This window comes from Pinus tabuliformis, chromosome 7 (genome assembly GCF_031772625.1).
Source record: "Pinus tabuliformis cultivar Carrire ecotype Pingquan chromosome 7, CPIR1, whole genome shotgun sequence".
In the NCBI taxonomy this organism is placed as follows: domain Eukaryota; kingdom Viridiplantae; phylum Streptophyta; class Pinopsida; order Pinales; family Pinaceae; genus Pinus; species Pinus tabuliformis.
Genome location: NC_142293.1, coordinates 1,637,156,802 through 1,637,179,650, shown reverse-complemented (window position 1 = coordinate 1,637,179,650; position 22,849 = coordinate 1,637,156,802). Strand labels below are relative to the sequence as shown.

Here is a 22,849-nt window from a genome sequence, read left to right as displayed (position 1 = left end):
ATTCACCATAAATAGTTCTCTTTGCCTTTCCCTTCTCTTTTGATATTTTCTTTTGAAACAAAATGTGTAGTTTAGTTGTCAATGGCTAATAATTATTAATTGACATTCCGTGTTCATCATCTCAAATCCAATGGAACTAGATCACGGAGAGAATTTAACTTTGGATTTGATTCCAGAGATAGATTTAGTTGTACTGATATGTTGGTCTTGTTTTTTTAGTTTGATGCAACCTGTTGAGGTGAAGACGGGATGTGCATACATGATTCAGAGCTATACTTCAGCTTCATGTCAGTAAACAGTTGGTGCCACTAACAAAGTATCGATTAGTTTATGAAAGATTCAAAGCAGAATATTAACGTTAAAAATGATATTGAATTTACTGCCCAACATAAGTATTTTCAGAGGTGTGCTGCCTGACATTAACTTTAAAGAGAGAAAAAGACAACTGAAGCTCTATATTAAATGTCACTTTCATGAGGAGTACACGTTTTCTACCCCTTCATCTTGATTATATGTATTCCTATGTTGCATAAAGTGAATAATACTTGTAAGATAAGCTTAAGACCTTTATTAATGTCCAACAATGGAGAAATAGGTCAATGGGACTGTAAGGGAGCAATGACACCTGCAATTTGGCTTTTGGTCTTCCTCAATTTCTATTTTTTTGGACTTCACTGTTGTTTTACACAGGCTTCTACTTTTAGCAAGTGACATGTGGCAGAGGAGCATGGTGACATTTGACTTCTTTTAATAGTTAAGTTGACTTCCCTTCAGTTCAAATCAGTTCAGTTGAGTCCATGCTTATTTGGTTACTTGGGGGATGGAGAGGGCACGATTGTTTAGAAGATTATGTGAGTTCCATCTTTGGCATCCACCTTATTTATTTACCATTGGATACTGATGCACACTTTAGAAGCAAATTTCACTTGCTATTTTGGAGTTTGTGTTCTTTCCTTGGAAGGTGGGTGTACTTGAAGATGATAATGCATGTATTTTATAGAGCCTCATCTTACTTTCTTATCTCAAAGGACTAGTGTGCATTTCACGAAGACGTTTCTAGTGCTAATTTGGAAGGCATTCTTTTGAGAGTGGTGCGGGCTTGTGAAGGAGATGCACATGTTCTATTCTTAACGTTATCTTATCCTTGTCTATCATCGGAAGAGGTGTGCCTTGGTTGATCTCACACATGTTACATGAATACATAGAAGATGTGTGCTTCACTTAGAAAGACTCTCACATGCTTAGCTGCTCATGCTTTTTCACCTAGTCTATGGAACAATTTACCAGCAGATAGCTGTTGAGTGGACCTGTTACCCACAAAAGTGGGCGACCACTAGGAGAAATTTTCTCTTGTTCATCTATTTTAGCAGGCAACAAGCAACCCATGATAGCCACCGAGTAGCCGAGTTGACATACCATTCATATATTTGCCACTTGTGCCAATCATATGTTTCCTTGCCCATTTGCCAAGGGCACATGTTGGAAGGTGGACATCCGACCCAAAAGGTACTTTATTCATTTTGCAATCGGGTGGTTATGCTTGTTTGTATTTAGGAAATTGGCATGGATTATGGGGTAACCTGGAAGAAGGAAGGGTTTTGACTATGGTTTTGTTCCCTCGCCTTAAATGGGGGGTTAAGTTTCCATCCTAGCCCAATGGGATCTCCCCTAATGGCCAAATGGATTTAGGAAGGGCAATACCTGGTAAACCTGATTGAGATAGCGTAGTCCCATCTATCCCTATTCCATTCTTACCACTTTCCATTTCACATTATAAGCCCTATATTCCACCTCCATTTTTCAAGTTCAACTGACCATGGCTCCTTTGGATTTGGCACACCCCCTTCCCCATCCACATATCTGAGTCGGGTCTGGAAATTTCCCTCGAGAGGTTGATGCAATTAGAAGAAATAAAAAGAGCATATTATGGCCATAAACAAAGCAATGAAAGAAAATTATTAAAATGCAAAAGAAATTCGGGACACGAAAATTAGCACATCGGCAAAAGGCAAGCATGAGTTCTACCCCTATGCTATGGCCATCACTCCGTTCTTGGGCCATTGTTTCCCTGACACATCATGGGAATAGAACCCTTGCAAGTCCCAACCCTTGATGGACAATGAGATACCACATCACTAAGGGGGTAATAACTACTATATACATCGTATAAAGCATGCTCTCATTCCTCGAACTTCAAGTAGTAATACAAAGAAAAATCAAGAAAAGGTAAAAGGCCCGGGTAACTCAAGCATCCACAATTACTTCCTCCTCACATCTATACACTCAAGTTGTGGAATTCCCCACCATGCTAGTCCCATTGACCATGCCACTTGGCCATGAAGACTTCCCCTCCGTTCCATCATTTTTCACGACACCTATCAACTGAAGGGTGGACCAGGGACTTGCCTTTCCCCTTAGGGTTGGAGCCACCTAATATGATTGTCTATTAGCCACTCCTACCTAGGGAGGTAACACCATTGCGAGATTAAAACCCCAAATTTGGAAGGGAAGTCTTATAAGAAATGTCAATTTGTCCATTACTTTCAAGCGTAGTTCACTTAGACGCAAACATGATTATATGTACCTAATGGTGAAGTTGCAACACTTGTTATTATGTGCGATTGACGGGTGGTTTCATCATGGGTTGGGCAACTTAATTAGGGCCTAATTCCAAGAGAGGAGCATATTGACACCCACAGGTGATGCATTGAGAGCCATGGGTCCCTGAACAATGGTAGAACATCATTTGCATCTTTGGGTACCTCCATCACCCACCGCATTCTAGCACTTTGTGCTTCAGTGTTTAAAATATGAGGATGATGCACCTAGACGAACATGCTCCCAATTAGCTTAGCTCTTCTAGAGGGTTAGACAGTAGATCTAGGGCCCAAAGGAGGATGGTGTCATCTCTTGAGGTAGGGAGAGCTAGCATTGTTAAAAATTGTATCTAGGTTTGGTCTTCATTATGATGTAATTGTAATCATGACATTGTGTATTTTTTATAAAGAAAGAAAAAGAAAGAAAAATAATTTATATATTATTTTTGGAGTATGGGTTTCATACTCAAGTATGAGTCAAAAGCATGTTCTTCATGCTTTTAAGTCTTTCTAGGATAAAGACTAATATTGGTGATGTGTCATAGTCCCATTTGTACTCATTGTAATGAAGAAAAACTATTTATTTTGGCAAAGAAAAAACCATGGATAAGCCCAAGACCAAGTTGGCCCAAGGAGCAGATTAAGTCAGCCTAAAGGGAGGGAATTTGACCCTCAATAAAGGTAATATAAAGGAGAGCAATTAGACTCATTTGGCACACTCACTCAAGCAAGTTCGATTTGCAATAACGAAGAAGGAAGAGAGTAGCTAGACGGATGAAGAAGAAGGATGGAAGCCAAAATTTGTCTAAAGATCATCTTCTCTTGTTTCACTCTAGGGTTTGTGAAGTTGCCAGTTGCACAACACCAAAGTTCTGTTGCAGGGGGTCGAAGCTGTAGCATGAAAGAAGCAACATCGAATTTCTGGAAGTTGTCTCAAGGAAGATCTTGTTGGGGGCTGGCTTGGGGCTTGGAGGGTTTGTCGGCTTTGGTCTTTGGGTCTTGAAAGTCTCTTTTGTAAGCATTTTCTAAAGAAGAAGAGAAGCATTTTCTGGGTTTTCCCCTTAGAGGGGTTTTGCCCTAGCTTGGAGCCTATATTTTATGTACTTTGTTTTGTTGTGATCTTCATTGTTTTGGTAATTGCTTGATGAACAAAGATCTAATAAAGTAATAAAAGGTTGACACATATCACAAGTAATTATCAAGTTCAGGAAAATCATCTAAATACGTAAGTGTCCTGATTTTCCATCATGGTATCAGAGCTAAGGTGTAAGAAGGAGACCAAAGATCACAACTTTGTTGGCACTATGGCAAGGGTTGTGTTGTTGCACAAAATGTCTAGGCACTGCGACAACGACTTAGATCGGAGGCTGTCACTCTGATCCCCAATCTTTTCGTTTGAGTTGTCTCCCAATATCAGACTAAGGGGGGTAGATCCTATGGAAATGGAATGAGGGAAGATTAGTTGGGAACAAACCAATCTGGGAGACACAACTAAGCAACCAATACTTGTTTAGATTGCGCAAGATTTTGAAGGATTCAATTTGATTTGAGGAAAATGATACCAGTGCTTTGTGGAGTCAACTATCTTGTGAAGGAAATAAAGGCCAAGTAATGGATGGGAAGCTGCCGCTAAATGATTCGACTATCTTATATGCAAATGCAAAACTTAAAACTATGTGAAATGCAGGCACTTGATTAATTTTAGTTAAATGCCTGTTCTAAGTTTGATCCCTTATCGTTTCTATCGACCAAGCTTATGCTTGGAAGTAAAATTTTAATGTGCAAGTACAAGCTTAAAATGCAAATGCAAAGTGAAATGATGTGATGGCGAAAGGAGGGCCTAAAATATGAGTTATTCTGAGATATGCTGAGTGTTTTTTTAACTTAAATCTTAGAAAAATGATCTTAATGTGAAAACAAATACTTATACTAAAATATGAAGTCTGCACAAGTAATTATTGGAAACACAATAGAAAACCAATGTAAAATGCTGGAAATAAAACACTTTATATTCAAAAATCCATTTGTATGATGTACTCAATCAGAGATTATTAGATGCATAAGTAAAACTAAATTGATCCTACTTGAATGATCATGTAAAAACAAATGCATTTCAGGAATAAAATTAAGCGTTTAAACTCAGATCACAAGAATTAGGTGCAAACTCTGAAATATCAGTTCTAGTAATCTGCTCTTAAAACAAATGGCAATGCCAACAATTTATTTTAAACCAGTGATCCTATAACCATGCAAGATTCAGATTTTTTCTATGTGTAATAACAAAAACTTCACATGACAAATCGATAACTAACAATTCAGAAAATTTCCGAGCTTAACTATTTTCAAACTAGTGATGCTTTTGATCTTAAAACTCAGAAATAAATTACTGAAAAAGCAATGAAATAATATTCAGAAATTTGTGAATTAGCAGGCAAAAGTTTATGAAGATAACTCTATTTTTGAAATGTGCTGAAGTAAAAGATGCGAACTAAATTTGTTGTCAAACTTCAGCTAAATGAAACTCTATGCCGATATTAGTCTTGCTCTCAATCAGATCAATGAAATGGGGTAAGGGCTTAGAGGATGTGCACCAGTCAACCCTTAGGGGCTTGAAGATACTTAGAGATAAGCTCTGCCCAAATCACTAAATATCTTTAGATCCAGGTGCCAACTCAATTTTTTTTTTCTTTTTTGAGATTTTTTTTTATTAAAACTTTGTTGAATCTTTTAGAGATTTTTTGTCAAAAAATCTTTCCAAAATTTAGGAAAAATTTAGTGGAAAAAAATTTGTGAAGGAGGATGAAGGAAGAGAGGCTACAAGGATGAGGGTCGAGAAGGAAAGGCCTTGAGGCCGAGACCTGGAGATGGCCAACGTAGAGAAGGGGGTCGAGAGGGAAGTTAGGGCCGAAGGCTTGAGGGTGAGGGCCAAGGAGGTAGGGGACCGAGGGCCGTAAGGGAGAAAAGAGGAGTAAGGGAGAGAGGATGTCGTGAGGAAGAGGGAGAAAGGAGGAGCAGGGCAGTCGAGAGGATAGGAGGTGGAGGGACAAGGGAGACCGTGAGCTAGGCCGAGAGGATAGAGGGGGAGGAAGGAGCTCAGAGAAATAAAGAGAAGAGGGTCTTGAGGAAGGAAAGGGGGCTGAGAGCTGGAGATGGCCAGTGTAGGGCCTCTAGGCCCTAAAAAAATTTTCCCACGATCTTTCGCAAGATTTGCAGAGCACAAATCAAAATTTTATGAGTTTCCTTTCTGAAATTTTTCTTTGACCTGCAAATAAAATGGAGATCAGATCTTGCCCTCCAGGGCCTAGATCTGTCTCCAAAATTCACAAAAATCGTCGGCAATCTTCAGATTTGTTCCTGCACAAACAAAAGATAGAAAACCCCAAAACATGTATATACAAAAATATGAAATACCCAAAACCCCAGTGAATTTAAAAAAAATTGAAATTTACAAATATATAATAATATTCTGCAGATCTAGTAGATCTGCAGATCAAAGCCCTCTATTAGCTAGATCTAAACAATTTTGCACGAATTTATAAATAAACTGGAAATTTTAAAGAGGCATAAGACCAGAGAACCCTGCAAATAAAATATTTTGTAAGATGACTTCAGAAATTAAAGACAGTAGGCTCTTTAGATTTTGTAGTTGAGAGTCAGTTGGTCCAAGGACTTCCCCAAACGCCCAAATTCCGAATAATAACTTCTGCAAACTTAGATTTGATTGTTAGATTAATAAAGATTCAAAATAATCATAAAATCATCAAGAAATAGAGATACCTACTAGTTTTATAAATCAAAATGATGTTTTCAAAACCCAGAAATCTGTGCAAGATACCTATGCACAGATCAATTCTCATAGGCTATTATCCAACAAATACAAATAAAAGTAGCAGAGTATTAAGAGCAATATTACCACATAAATTTGAAAGAGGAACACTATGGTCTGAAACCCCAAAGTCTTTGCATTTAACTAACCAGAAAAAAGTTACAAGAGCTGTTCAAAGCAAGTACATGATTCAATCATCGGTTCCAAATAATGGAGTGAGAACTCTAATTTATAGATAAATTCTCTAACAACTAGATGGCTTGATCCCCGTCAAAGTAATCTCGACCGTTGATGAAGATCAAATGATCTTTTAATCACCTCTGTCGAAATTAAGTTACTTTTTTGAGGAAAATCGAATTTCACTTTTAATTTATTTTTAATTAACTCAAAATGATTATTTTGAGTTAATTACCTAAAAAAATTGACTTTGACTTAACTACTAAGGCCCAAGGGTCCAAAATATCTTGAAATTTTCAATATTCCCTTGGTCGGGAACCTACAAAAGTTAAAAACTTTAAAACCCACGAATTTTAAATGTTGGAGAATTTAATTTTTCCTCGGATCTAACTTAATTAAATTTTTGGCTTAGCCCCTACATCAGAGAGCCTTAGGACAGATATGTTGTTAGAGAGTGTTGAAGATGTCATGCTTCTGCTAGCTGAGTTTCGTTCATCATGGGTAGAAACAGGGTGCACCATCATGAGTGATGGATGGACAGATCAGAGGAATAGAACTTTAATAAATTTCCTTGTATCTTGTCCCGCAGGCACAATTTTTCTCAAGTCAGTGGATGCTTCAGATAAGGTTAAGAGTGCCCAACTTATCTGTGAAATGATGGAGGAAGTTGTTCAAGAAGTGGGAGAAGAAAATGTTGTACAAATTGTCACCGATAATGCAGCGAATTATATGGCTGCTGGTAGACTTTTTGAGATGAGGCACCCCACTATTTTTTGGACCTCTTGTGCTGCCCATTGCATAGATTTAATGCTTGAGGACATTGGTAAGCTTCATTGGATACATGAGGTTGTGGAGAAGGCAAAATCCATAACCAAATACCTATACAACCACACTATTGTCCTAAACACTATGAGAATATACACTGAAGGTAAAGAAATTGTTCGACCTGCAGTGACTAGATTTGCAACAAATTTCATATCTTTGCAATCTGTGGTTGAGCAAAAGATAAATCTGAAGAGGATGTTCTTGGGACCTGAGTGGATGGGATCTAAACATTCCAAGACCCCTGAAGGCATCGAAATTGCTGCACTTGTGTTTAATGATGGCTTCTGGAAAGATGCTGAAGAGATTATTGCTGTGACGGAGTCCCTTGTTAGAGTTCTCAGGTACTTTTAGTCTTTTAACTTTTTCATTTTTTAAATTTCATTTCAAGCTTCTTTTTATTTACAATGTTTCATATTTCTTTAAATTTGAATGCTTGAACTTTCAGGATGGTTGATGGTGACAAACCCGCTATGGGTTACATTTATGAGGCGATGGATCTCGCAAAGGAGGCCATCAAAAGAAGATATGGGGATGATGAGACAAAGTATATGCCTCTTTGGGACATTATAGATGCACGTTGGGATAGGCAATTGCATTCCCCCTTACATGCTGCTGGGTACTTCTTAAACCCACAATATTTTTATGATAAGAGCAAATTTAATGAGGATGGGGAGGTTGGCAGAGGACTTATGACATGCTTGGAAAGGTGCTTCCCTGATCCAGAACAACAAAGTCGTTTCTTTTCCCAACTACAAGATTATAGGACACCATCTAAATTGTTTGCCTATACCAGTGCTATAAGACAAAGGTCAAAGATGTTGCCAGGTACCCAGCTTGAAGGCTTCATCAATTCATTAAATTTGTTTAAACTTTATTTTGTATGTTAAATGTTTTATTAAATTTTATTTTCTTTTTAAGTTTTTACTATTTACTAATTTGGTACTTCTAGTCTTATACTCACAAACCCTTACCACTTGCTAGGTCTTTGGTGGCAAAACTTTGGTAGTGATACGCCAGATTTGAAGAGATTTGCCATTCGAATCTTAAACCAAGCATGCAGTGCTTCAGGTTGTGAATGCAACTGGAGCATGTTTGAGAAAATACATTCTAAGAAGCGCAACCGATTGACACAAAAGCGCTTGAATGACCTTGTATTTGTCCATTACAATCTACGACTTCGCAACAAACAAATACAAGGTGAGATTCGAGAGCTTGAATTTGAAGGTTTCATAATCTAGTTCGTACTTTAAAAGTTTAAAGTTCAAACTTCAAACTTCAAAGTGAAATTTTAATTCACATTTCAATGTCTCATGATAATGACAGGTATTGATCATTCACCAATTGACTTTGAAGAGTTAGATTTGCAAGCTACAAATGCGGCAGAATGGGTTCAATTAGATGAGCCTCCTCTTTTCAGCCTTCATGACTTGGAGAACTTTGAGAGTCAAGCAAGCGAAGGAGCGGGAGGAATTGCTTCTAGTTCTCACTCTTAAGAGTCTTAGACTCTTAGTTGCTGATTTTTTTCTGATTAGTATGCAATTTTTTACTTTTTTGTAAACTTTTAGAAGCATATGCTTCTAAGGACTCAAGACTCAGTGCTTTGGATCATGTGTGGACTCATAACATATATGAGATACTTATTTATTCATGATATTTTGGACATCTATTGATATTATGCATTGTTTGGACATACCTTTACCCAATATTAATGAAAAATGGTTTTTTTAATTCAATATATGTGTATATTTTTATTTAATGAATTTGCCGATTTTTTCCCGATTTTTTCCCGATCCGATTAAAACTCTTCGCTCTTTTGCCTCGCCGATTTATTGCCGATTCCGAGTCTGGTAACATTGTTACAAACATACATCAAATTTTTAAGCATATTATAAAACATAAAACATTTAAGCATATTATAAAACATAAAACATATTATCTAGCCAGTGAGCAATTGTCAACATTAGTCATGTCCAAAATTCAAATAATAACGTTTACAAAATAGGCCGCTTGGCCATCGCCAAGACAAAAAGGTTCAAATTCACAACAAGCCTACAAGTCTAATGATTAATCTATGACAAAAGTAGTAAATTGTGAATATATCTACTAATTTCTCCTCCTTCCACCACGAAGAGTACTCGACGGTGGGCCGCCACGTGGTGGCAATGAAGAAGATGGTGCTTGTGCAAGTTGTGGGAGTGGGACTGAAATTGATGAAGACGAATCCCCTGCTATTGGTGTTGAACCATGGAACCTGGGAACCAAGGGACTAGATGGGGTGGCATCTCAACTCGATCATCATCATCCTGGAATCGCGCAAAAATTCATACAAAAAACCATTAGTTAAAAAAAAAAATTAAAAACAGGAATTAGAGAAATGCTTTATAAGCAAAATTGACACATTTGAATTCAATGGACATACCACTTATTGACTGAATTTTGAAGTTCATACCACAATGAACATACCTAGATAGGAACATCTTCTAATTGCTTTAATTGCAACACTCCATCCTCCAAATTGGATTCCTGTCCCAAACCTTAAGGTCTCTATTAGTCTTTGCATCATCGCAGTGATGGGACAATAGTCGCAAGTTGTAATGAACATAAACCAATCTCTCTGCCCGGTCTAAACTCAACCTGTTCCTTTTAACATTGTGGATGAAAGAATAAGAGCTCCAACGCCTCTCTGCAAAAGAAGTGTTTACCACTTGTGATAGCACTCGCAATGCCAAAGTCTGTAGAAGTGGAGTAGCACCTCCATGCATGTTCCACCACTCAAGAGAAGAAAAACTCTCTCAATCTCTAATTGCATGCATACTCCTAAATGGAATAGTGCTAAGCGTATAGTTGGTAGCCTCTTCCTCATCAAGGACTAATTTACCCAATGCAATCATATATTTTTCTAGAACCTCTGGATCTAGGTGTGGTTTCTCTTGCTCCCCCAAGTTGCTGGTGTTGAAAGCCATGATAGATGATAGTATTTAGGTGTCAAAACATACACTAATGCATGCAATGAAACATTTAGCATTTCCCATCGATTTTTCACCTTTGCACGGATATTATTGTACAAGGTGATATCTCTAGGCTCAACAATGTCTTTAATCTGCCCCAATATGCTATCCATTTTGGCCATACACCTCCCCAATTATTGGCCGATCTGAATATGCAAACTTGATCATGTAATAAATTGGTTTGGTGATTTGCAAAATATATTTAACCTTTGACCAAAAGAACATGTCAAGAATAGTGTCCTTGGCTACATTAGCACCATCTTTATCAGTGTTAATTTCCTCCCATGATTCAGAGGTCACCATATTAGATAAAGCTCGTCTCACCTTCACTAGCTGCCTAAAGGTGAGGTAATAACTTGCAAATCTTGTTTTTGCAAGTTAAATCAACTATAACTTGGAGTAAGTGCCATAGAAGTAGTCTACCCTTGTATGCATTGTGATAAATTTATTGAGTTGCATCCCTTTCCTGTAAAGCTCATTAATCCACCCACATTCTTTATGCTTCACAATATCATGCATCAAAAGGTTCAATGTGTGCACCAAGCACCCAGACCAAAAGATGTGTGGATGAGTATGCTCAATAACTTTTCCCGCTGCCTTACAATTTGCTGCATTATTTGTGATCACTTGAACCACATTATTGAGACCAACATTCCGATTGATTGCAATAGATTTGCAATGTTTTGGGAAGTTGCATTGATGGAGGAGGAGTCATGACATGTAACAAACACTGCACCACTATCAGAAACACCAAGAACATTTATCAAATGTTGGTTTCTAATATTTGTCCACCCATCTTATATAATGGATATCCCATAATCCACCCACTCATTTGTAAAACGTGTCAAATCTCTTTGAACCTTTGCTTTTTCTCTTTCTAACATCACTGTTCTAGCTTTCTCATAGTTGGGGGACTTGTATCCTTTTGGACCTTCATTGATGGCCTTTACCATTTCATGCCAATAGGGAGAGCGAAGCACATTGAATGGTACAATGCAAGCACAAAGAAATCAAACTATCTTTCCATCCACATCATCCCTCCCAACAACATTCAGGAAATGCCCTATTGTTCTTTTACCTCCAAAGCTTGCAGAAGTACCATGAGGAGATGAGTTGCCATGTATTCTCTTCTTTGTTCAGCTGAAATGTTTGGGAAAATTTGTATCCCCACAACACCCTTTATATCATCACTGTCCATCACCCCACAAAGATGCCTCCTCACACGGGTATATGAACCACTAAATGGTTTTCCTCGATGACAACCATGAGGGCACAAAAATTTGTAGCTTCCACCACCTTTTCCCCCTTCAATTTTGGTCACATAGTTCCACAAGGGTGTCAATGCAACTTCCTCCTCTAGTGTTTTAGTGTTCCCTTCGGGTTCATCCCCTTCTTCAATCCCTTCCTCCTCATCATACATTGGGTCACTCATATGGGGACCACTATCCTCTTGTTTTTCTTCCCCTCTATTCTACTCCCCCTTGCCATCATTAAAACCAAAAGTGGAATGATACATAGAAGCCAAAAGAACACCATCTTGGAATATGAATATAGGTGGTGGACAACCTGCAATTAAATGAGCAAGAAGAAAGAATGGGAAAGAGTAGGAGAGGGAGGAGAAAATACAAAAAACAATGACAAAAAAATGAGGGAGTTTAGGGTTTGCACTTACCTCTTTAGCTCTTGTAGATGGAAGCCCTTCTTTACTCCTCGCTCCTCCTCCTCCTACCTCCTCCTTTTTCACTCCTCCAAGCTCTCCTCAAGTCTCTCCTCTCTTCCCCAAGCTCTTTTTTCCTTTCTTCTCCAAGCTCTCAAAAAATACAAGTGAGCAAATGAGAGGTGAAAGGGCCTTTTAATCCCTTCATTTTTTACCCTAACCCAACTTGGACCCACCCCCAACCATTAGAAAAAAAATAAAAAAAAAACGCATTTGTGGGGGCCGCACGGCGGAACGGCTGGCTGCCTAAGGAACCAGTCGCGATCCGTATGGATCTAGCCCCGAAACGTTGCATTTCAGCTGGGCGATCTGCCGGCCAAAGCACGTTTTGGAAATTCCGAAATGTGGATCGAGCCAGGTGGTCCCAACAGGGCAGGAACCGTCTTTTCCGGCTTGATCTGCATTTCGGAATTGGCCGACAGATCATCCACTGACCCGTAAGGATCGCGTTTTGGGGTTTTGAACCCGGGGGGGGGGTTCGTGCAACACTGGTATGGACACCTTCATTTTAAGGTTTTTCTATCTCTAAGTCAAATGGTCAATGGAATCCCCAAACTGAAGGAAGAACATGAAGGGACCCCCTGTAAGGGATGTGCTTTAGGCAAGAACCATTTGCAAGTAGTGATACCATATCTAAGGAAATTTTAGATCTCATACACTCAGATGCATGTGGACCTATGGCAATCAAGTCTCCTAGTGGGCATCAATATTATGCAACCTTCATTGATAATGACTCATGGAAGACTCGATTATACTTTCTCAAGAATAAGGATGAGGTATTCAAAAAGTTTCAGGAGTTCAAGAATGAAGTGGAAAACCTATCCGAGAGAAAGATCAAAACTCTAAGGTCCGACAATGGTGGAGAATAAACCTCCAAGGAATTGATAGCTTTCTGCAAGGAAGCAGGGATTAAGAGGGAGCTCATTGTTCCTTATAATCTTGAACATAATGGCGTGGCAAAAAGGAACAATAGAACCATTGAGGAATGTGTTAGGGCTATGCTACATGATAAATATCTTCCTCAATTTATATGGGGAGAAGCATGCATGATAACTATCGAAGTCCTTACAGGATTCTCAGCAACATGACTCCGAAATAAGCTTTTACAAGAAAGAATCCAAGTGTGGATCATCTTCGAATATTTGGGTGTCTTGTGTATATTCATATAACTAAGGACAAAAGAAAGAAGTTAGACCCTACCAGTTTAAAGGGCATCTTTGTGGGATATAGTGCTTCATCAAAAGCATATAGAATCTATATCAAGGAGGATCGTCGAATTGAAGTAAGCAGGGATGTCATCTTTGATGAGAGCATAGCTTACAAGAAATCAAAGGATGTTCTGGTTGACTCTGATGAAGAAGAGATACCTATCTTTGAGGATATCTCTAGGGACAATGATTGTCTCACACATCTACTCAAGAAAATGTAGAAGGTCCTTGTGAGCTTATACAAAAAGTAATTGTTCTAGAAAATCGGAAGAGGTCTGTTTGGTTGAAAACTACTCTTCAAGAAGTAGGACATACAACATCAGGGACCTCCAGGGGAAGTAAAAGACCGAAGAGGTATTCATGATATGCTGCATATATGACAAAGCTTATTGAAGCAGAACCTTCCTCCTATGAAGATGTACCTTAACATCAAAGAGTGGAGGAATGTTATGCAAGAAGAATACCAATCCATAATGAAGAATGGTGTTTGGGAGATTGTCCCTAGGCCTAGTGACAAATCTATAGTCACTTCAAAGTGGATTTATAAGATAAAGCACACTGCAGATGGGAGCATATGCAAATACAAAGCAAGGTTTGTAGCAAGAGGATTCTCATAGAAAGAAGGAATTGATTACAAAGAAACCTTCGCTCCCACATCTAGGTATACAACAATAAAATCATTGGTTTCATTGGTTGCTACTATGGGTTGGAACATCCATCAAATGGATGTCAAGACAACTTTCCTGAATGGGACCATTTATGAGGAGTTTTACATTGAGCAACATCAAGGATTTGAAATAAATCAAAGGGAGACTCATGTCTGCAAATTGAAGAAGGCTTTATATGGCTTAAAGCAAGCACCTAGAGCTTTGTATGGAAGAATGGGTGCATATCTGTTGAGACTTGGTTTTACCAAGAGCACTGTAGATCCTCACCTATATATCAAGCTGGTTCAAGGTGAACTAGTTATCATACTCTTGTATGTGGATGATCTACTGTTAATTTTTGGTTAACATGTTATTTGCTTAGGACAATTACTTTAGTGTTCCAATTGAGCCCAATTTCAATTCCATTTCTTTTATTAACAACCACATAAACCATAATAACATTGACAATAATTGAAGAAAGAACATAAATAACACATGCAGAAGACAAGCCAGGACAAGAGAACACAGGTATTGGCTCAAGCCAGGGAAAAAACCCTTGATCAATTCATCTTATTATCAAATATCAAATGTTTAGCAAAGATAGAGTACAATCAAAGTCAAAATTGACTTGTCAATATGATGATTAAAATTTAATACCACTATCCAAATGCCAAAGAAATAGCCCAGTCAAGTCTGCACTTCAGCCTTCAAAAAACAACAGACATACTCTGCCCTAATCAGTGGTCAACAATAGTCAAAGTTGCTACAACATAGTCTCCAAAAGGAGCTTGATCTTGGATCAATTAATGTTGTCTTCTTTGCTGAAGATAAGGAACCCAAAATAGTTTAACTCTGGGTAAATTAAAAACTTGGTTATTGCACACATCAATCCTAACCTACAACAGTGAACCAATGTGATTGCGGCCCAGGCTAGGATGATATCTAGACCTCTTGACCTCCTTCAAACATAGGTCTGAACCCTGCAATCTCCATAGAGGATCTGTAGCCAAAAAGAGAAGATAGATGCGACCCAAAACATTCCCTAAATACCCATCAAATTAGCCCAGACATACTTCCAAAACCCTCGACCTTTTGCCTATGGTACTCGACTTGCTGTAAAGAAGGTGTTCCACATAAAATAGTCACAAAAACACTTCCGAATCAGCCCATAAATTCTCCTTAAGGATGCAGCCTTCTCCTGCAATAACTCAGACCTGCATAAGAAACAAAAATAGCCCAATACATGCTCTTTGTCCTCCTTGTTTGATCTCCTAGGGCAGCGACCAACTTTAGAGAGGAATTATGAGTTGAGGATGTGTCTAATGAGGATGGAGGTCCCTTCTATTTATAGGAGATGGAGAGGGTTTCTCTTTGTTTAATTTACTCCAAGTCGACCTTAACAAATTACATGTGTGGGCTTGCTTTCAAAAATATATTTTTCCTTATCCAAATTTAGTGATCTTTAGGTTGATTTTGGTCCTCTCGAAACGAGGAATTCAATGCCACAATTATCTTCTTCAAAGAAGCTGCCCAAAGTGGAATTTGGCTCTAGTTGTCAATTTTAACACTCCCTCTCAACCAGGGAGGATTCCACATGCCAATATCATCATGCCATCCTCTCATCATCAACCATCTCTGCATCTCGTCTCAACTTTGCTGAACATTGATATAGATAATGAAGAAGAATTGATCGAGAGTGAGTCACAATACCTTACCATTCTCCACTGACAAATGTCAATCCACATAACCAAGGAGAGAACCCCTAATCAGACTTGATCCCAAGTGATCAAGTTGTTGAACATCATGCAACCTAGACATAAGGAGTACGATAGTACACGATGCCTCCATTTGTACTGCTATGGTCCCTATCCTCTTTTCCCAACTCATTGGGTAAATGAGAGATACTTCCCAAGAGTCTCGAACTACATGGGTAGGATGTATGCTGGGGCATTTGCATGAGAAGGAGAACCACTCATCTTGCCCATATGCCACAGGAGAAGGTGAACCATTCATCCTATGCACATCTCATGAATCGTAGGGGAAGGTGAACCACTCACCCTACACACATGACAACCACCATAGGGGAAGGTGAACCACTCACCCTATGTGTCATATATGATCTTGGGGTATCACAGGGGAAGGTGAATGACTCACCCTATAAACAATGTACCTATAGGGGAAGGTGAACCACTGACCCTATGGTCGCACATAGCATTAAGAAGTAACCCAGGGCCCCAAGAGCTTCCAGAGCTCAATGTTCTACTAGGACCCTCATATAAGGGTCTTTCCATGACTCCTAACCTCCCTCTGAAGGAAGAGTCTTGACCTTACCAAAAGGCTTTGTGAGGATGTTGGAAACTTGGACATCCACCCTGAAATGGTGGAGCTTGATAATTCGCCATTGTACTATATCTTAAATAATGTGGTACCTGATGACAATATGCTTGGAATGGTCGTGGAACACAAGATTCCCTGAAAGACGAATCCCATTCTGCAATATACAATGGTTGTTTCCAACATGTGCACAAAAGGCTCACTGAAGAGCTTCTTCAACCAAATGGCTTCATGATAAGCCATGCTTGCTGCTTTATACATTTAGCCTCAATAGTGCTCCCAGAGCAACAAACTCCAATCTTTGATTCATCCTCGAAATAAAGGTGGATCCCAGAAGATACAACACTTAGATGTACTCTTTCCATTCTTCAAATTGCTAGCTCAGTCAACATTGGAAAATCCATGGAATCTTAGATTCCTGGCAGAATACGTTAGACCATAGATAAATAGGCAGTGATCTAATATGTGAGGCTTAACCATAAATTGTAGCAAGGTATATATCTGATCGGGTGTTTAACCAGGATCCCCACACGTTGTCTATATTGGAATTAGCAACTCCTCCATTTTATCCGGCATGTCTTTCAAAAGGTCAATTCCCTCTCATATTGATAAATGAGAGGATCATATATCATCAATGTCTGCATCTTTGACCATGGATCCCTCTAAATATCGGGGAAGTGGCCTTGTCGAAAACATAACCATCGAGCTGTTTGCAACCTGCCATCTTTCCTGCGATTATTCCTTTGGTCCATGTGTCAAAGTCATCCATTCAATTAATCATATAGTTTCCATGCAACTTTGGAGATATAGCTAATCATCAGAGTTAAACATAAGATATTCTGCCAGGGATTCTATAGCTCCCTCTTAAGTCTCACTTTAGTTGAACATCAAGCCTTCATCAATCTACCCCTTATTTTTAATATGAAGCTTTATTATACTGCAACCGCATCAGTTAATTTCTTTAACTTAAATTAGATAGAAAATTATCGTCATGGTCCTTCAACCAGGATGAAGAAATCCTCCCATGAGATCATCCAATCAACTCGCTGTTTCATGACAACTGTCAATCCATCAAGCGGAGGACTCATCCAGACATCTATATCCTTGCAACTATTCTTCATAAAATCTAGGCTTTTCAATGATCCAATCATTGTCTTTCATGATTGTGGGGGTTGCTGCAGGGGTCTGGTCCACGTTCTTTAAAAGAGGAAACTTCCAAGGCTTCTGAATTTTTTACTGCTTCAAGACTTCCTTCTGATTAGTCTCTAGATAGAGATATCATAGATCTATCCAACTTCTTGATAGGACCTACTGATGTAGACGACATTGTCACATGTCACATCATCAAGAATCTTTATTATCAAGGAGAGGTCATTACTGTCACAATATTTGCCAAAGTTACACTGTCATATAAAGTTCAAGGACATTGCCACATATCAGAAGGTTGTTGCTATCAAGGTTTTACTGCTGCAACCATTTTTCATCACTACATATATCAATTGAGGTCACATTCTGTTTCAAGGTTGTTTTCACATGGAAGGTCAATATCAGTGTTGATAATAACGATATTGGAAAAATATCGGTGAGGGTCTAGAAAACTTCTTATCGACAATATCAGTGAAAATATCGAAAAATATAGGCAAGCATAAAAAATGCATAATATATTCATTTTTTTTCTTCCAAATTTTTAAACATATACAGAAATAACAACATGAAATAAACACATTGGCACATAAATATGAAGAAAGCACTGATATCTATGATATCAAATAAAAATGATACATCAAAGGCGAGACCAAATTTTGTTGATCCCTGATAATTGTCCAATCAAGGACTCAAATGTGGAGAACCAATACAAAATAACATCACATATATAAAAGTATCTCATCATCATGAGTTATATGTAGCAAAGCAAATAAAACTAGCAGCTATCTATTTGAAATCAGTGCCCTCTCCCTCTTTTACGGGAAAACATGATGGGTTGTTTGCCAGGTCTGCCCCTAGCAGTAGAAGGCCCTGCCCCTAATGTCAAATAATGAGTGCTAGGTATGTAGCTATGCTCTCCTATATCTATAGCAGATGTGTTGAGATGGTGTTGATGCTGATGCTCCCACAGTCTCCTCCTCCTCTTCCTCGTTCTGCTCCTTCCCCGAGTCCTCCTCGTCTTGCTGCCCCTGTTCTAATGGATCATTTGGCTCTAACCATGAAGGTGAATCCTCCAAGATGGGCACTTCAAACTCCACCCTCCATTGAGACAATACATCAAAAAAGTGTCTAAGGAAATGTCATCTGGATCCATTGGTGCTTCTATTTGCTTCACTCAAAGCTGGATATTGTAATGCACATACACTAAATCATTGAGGCGTGCAAACTCCAACTTGTAAGTGTCAAAAAAACTAATGAGTCTTGACTCTTGACACTTGAGGGTCATAAATTAAAAATTAAAAATTACAATAAATGTAATTGCTCAACTAAAGGTTGAAGCTCAAAGTTATACCTATTGCGCTTTTTTGAGTGTATTTTCTCAAATACACTCCAATTGCACTCACACCCTGAAGAGCTACATGTTTGACTCAGGATTGTTATGGCCAATTCCTGCAAATTTGGTTCCCTTGCACCATAGCTTCGCCACCAAATATCTACAACAAAATAAAGAAATAAAAAAGTCAAAAACATAAAACATAATTAAACTTTCAAATAAAAGTTACATAATTGAATTTTAAAAATCTAGAATTATAAATAAGGAAATTCTAAATTGAAAATTCTAATGAGTGATGACTTGTCATTTACGTGGCATGAAGAGGGTCCTTTCCCTAATAGCATCATCAGAGCTAAGTAGGCCAACACAATCCCGATAAAACTGTATCTCGCGATTGATTTTGCTACGAAGCTCAGGATTAGGTACCATCCTTTGAATACAAGAATGGAGCCCTTCCATCACCTCACCATCAAAATCAAAGGCTCATTTGTATGAAAATTCGGGGTTAAGGAAGAGTGATGCTACATGAATGGGTCGATGAAGCATCCCTGTCCACTGACTATCAATCGCATCCCATAACATTATATGCCTATCAAGCCCACCAAAACCCTTGTCTGCATAATAAGAACGAATGGCCTCCTTGGCCCTATCCATGGCCCCATACAAATAAGCCATTGCAGGCTTCTCCCCATCTACCAATATCAAAACCTTTACTATAGGTTTATTAACTGAGCACGCTTCTTCTACTCCCTGCCAAAACGTGTCGGTGTACACAATTTTTGCAATGGCTCTCCCGTCCTATCTCCTGCTGTATCTACAATCACGCCACTCATCAGAAACAAACATTTGCTTCAACTCGAATTGGCATCAAAGCAAAGACTGAAGAGTATAAAGTTGTTGGCAAAACATGTGATTGCAAGATGCCGTATCTCCTCATGAGGCTAAGAACAAAAGCATGGTTATAAATAAACTTGGGGACACTCCTAGCCATATCAGTCACCTCCTTGATGAAGGAGAGTTTCTCCATATCCTCAAGCAACAAATCGATACCAATGTTGTGAAAATCGTGATCAGGATTAAATCGACGCGGGGAACAAATCGGAAAAAATCGGAATTATCGGGAAAAAATCGGGAAAAAATCGTTTGGTACAAAAATATTCATTTTTTTTCAATTTTTTTAATATCTAAACCATCTACAACATAAAATAAATACATTGACACATAAATATGATAAAAAAACTAATATATAAGATGTTTAATATCATTTCTAGCGCTAAAATCACACATAACATTGAATTATGTCCTGAATAGTAAGTCCTGACTCCTGAGTCCCAACTCAGCCTCAAAATATCAACAAAAAATCTGATAATGTATTTCATCATGTCATAATGTCATATACAATAAAATGAAAGTCTAATCCTATTGATTTTCTCTGCCCCTCTTGCGAGAAAATGCCACAGCTTTCCCTTTCCCTCTAGATGTAGATGCTGGTGCCTGTGTTGGTGGAGATGGCAGTGGAGTCTGACGTGCTCTAGAAGCTGAAGAACTAGAAGTAGGTTTATTAACTGAGCACGCTTCTTCTACTCCCTGCCAAAACGTGTCGGTGTACACAATTTTTGCAATGGCTCTCCCGTCCTATCTCCTGCTGTATCTACAATCACGCCACTCATCAGAAACAAACATTTGCTTCAACTCGAATTGGCATCAAAGCAAAGACTGAAGAGTATAAAGTTGTTGGCAAAACATGTGATTGCAAGATGCCGTATCTCCTCATGAGGCTAAGAACAAAAGCATGGTTATAAATAAACTTGGGGACACTCCTAGCCATATCAGTCACCTCCTTGATGAAGGAGAGTTTCTCCATATCCTCAAGCAACAAATCGATACCAATGTTGTGAAAATCGTGATCAGGATTAAATCGACGCGGGGAACAAATCGGAAAAAATCGGAATTATCGGGAAAAAATCGTTTGGTACAAAAATATTCATTTTTTTTCAATTTTTTTAATATCTAAACCATCTACAACATAAAATAAATACATTGACACATAAATATGATAAAAAAACTAATATATAAGATGTTTAATATCATTTCTAGCGCTAAAATCACACATAACATTGAATCATGTCCTGAATAGTAAGTCCTGACTCCTGAGTCCCAACTCAGCCTCAAAATATCAACAAAAAATATGATAATGTATTTCATCATGTCATAATGTCATATACAATAAAATGAAAGTCTAATCCTATTGATTTTCTCTGCCCCTCTTGCGAGAAAATGCCACAGCTTTCCCTTTCCCTCTAGATGTAGATGCTGGTGCCTGTGTTGGTGGAGATGGCAGTGGAGTCTGACGTGCTCTAGAAGCTGAAGAACTAGAAGTAGGAGCTATAGGAGGTAGACCACGTCCTCTACTGGTGGCAGGGGTAGCCCGGGCAGGTGGTGTCACCTGGAAATATTACAATCTCCCAATCCTGAAATCCTGAAAAACTGATAAGTCTGCTGGATTTTAAATGAAATCTAAAATTCTACTTTCTCCATATGAAATCCAACGAGGCTGGAACCACTATCAAACATCCTGAGTCATTTCATGGTAATGTTAAAAATTTAAGTAAAAGGATGAAAATGAAGATTAAGGAGAATGTCACTTTTACTTTAAGAATTTAACATTACCATGAATAGCATATCTATACTAGGGCCTAGACTTGATCATTAAGCTGCCCCACTCAAAAATTATTTGTTTCTTTAAAAAAAAATTGCATGAAAAAACCTAAAAAAACATTATAAAACTATGCTGTCGTGACCCCCGACGATTTTTTAAGTTTTATCGCGATTTTTTCATTTTGATTTTTTCAATAAAAATTGTCAAAAAAAATCCAGCGATTTTTTCGTTTAATTATCGCGATTTTATCGGAAGAGGGAAAAAATCGCGATTTTTTCATTTTATCGCGATTTTCACAACAATGATCGATACATGTGTTGCACACGGAGTCCAGAACAATGTGTGGTGCCTCTCCATAAGTATCCTGTGGACAGACACATAATTACCTGCATTGTCTATTATGCACACTAATATCCGGAATGAACCCATCTAATAACTCACATATCATTGCTGCATCTTTTCTATCTGCTGATGCATCCATCTTTTAATAAACATGGTACCTTTAGGACAATGTACCAAGAAATTTAGAAGGGTCCTGACTCCTACCCTTCCTATCTGTCCAACCATCAGACATCACTGTGCATCCAAACACTTCCCATGTTTGTTTCAACTTTGCCAATCTAGAGTTGATGTTTTACTTTTTTGCTTGAAGAATTGGCCCTCACAACTCCTCATATGTAGCACTTTTGTACCCTGGGCCCACAATAGTAATAGCATCACACATTGGCTGCCAAAATGGATTGGTTATGGTGATGCCTAGAGGTAAGTCGCTCCAGAAAAGACACCTCCCCATAACTCTATTTGCTTCTTGCTTCTCCATTTTTTTAACAATTGATTTTATGGAAGGTTGTGCTCCATGTCTTGTTCGTGGAACAAAAAATGATGACCTCGCACTAGCAGTAGCAGGTGATGCTGTGGAGCCCCTCCCACTACCCTCAGCCTCAAAATCAGAAGAAGATATCCCAAAATATCTACTTGCACGTTCAACCTTGTTTCTTTTTGCCTCTTCCTTCTTTCTGTCTTTTTCATCAATTGCTTCAAGAGCTTTTGTATAAGCTCCGGACTAGAAACTGTACAAAGCCCAACAACATGTCTAGGGAGTCTAGCCAGATGGTATTTCAACCGCGTAAACCCTCCTGTCATCCGGGTCCCACACAATTTGCATGATAGGTATGCTCGATTTGTCCCACCATCAAGCTTCCCATACTCCCAAAATGGGTCCAAGGCTTTTGGCATATTTGTAGTGAGCTAATTCAAACCTAGGGCACCAAAAAAACAAAAAATTGGAATTAATGATTAAAGTTACTCCACCCATACACAAAACATAATAAGTAATAACCACCTCATTTTACAAAATAAATTTTTTGCTACA

At 38.5% G+C, this 22,849-nt stretch overlaps 2 protein-coding genes across 2 annotated transcripts in view; both read left to right on the top strand.

Annotated features, from left to right (window-relative positions):
- Positions 1–22,849, top strand: part of LOC149254635 (uncharacterized) — a 148,670-nt gene that overhangs the window by 62,880 nt on the left and 62,941 nt on the right. The gene's annotated exons all lie outside the window — the stretch shown is intronic.
- LOC149254637 (uncharacterized) lies at positions 7,042–17,601 on the top strand. Its single transcript, XM_089460918.1, has 4 exons — positions 7,042–7,766; positions 7,871–8,250; positions 8,749–8,813; positions 17,521–17,601. The coding sequence occupies exons 1-4, from the start codon at positions 7,042–7,044 to the stop codon at positions 17,599–17,601; spliced, it is 1,251 nt and encodes a 416-aa protein (XP_089317044.1).

What these genes read in the sequence shown, in the direction of transcription:
- LOC149254637 (XM_089460918.1), top strand. Translation starts at nt 7,042, where the DNA reads ATGTTGTTAGAGAGTGTTGAAGATGTCATGCTTCTGCTAGCTGAGTTT. An exon ending in TCCCTTGTTAGAGTTCTCAG is followed by an intron (nt 7,767 to 7,870) that starts GTACTTTTAGTC and finishes TTGAACTTTCAG; the next exon opens with GATGGTTGATGGTGACAAAC. An exon ending in CTACAAATGCGGCAGAATGG is followed by an intron (nt 8,814 to 17,520) that starts GTTCAATTAGAT and finishes GGGTTGCTGCAG; the next exon opens with GGGTCTGGTCCACGTTCTTT.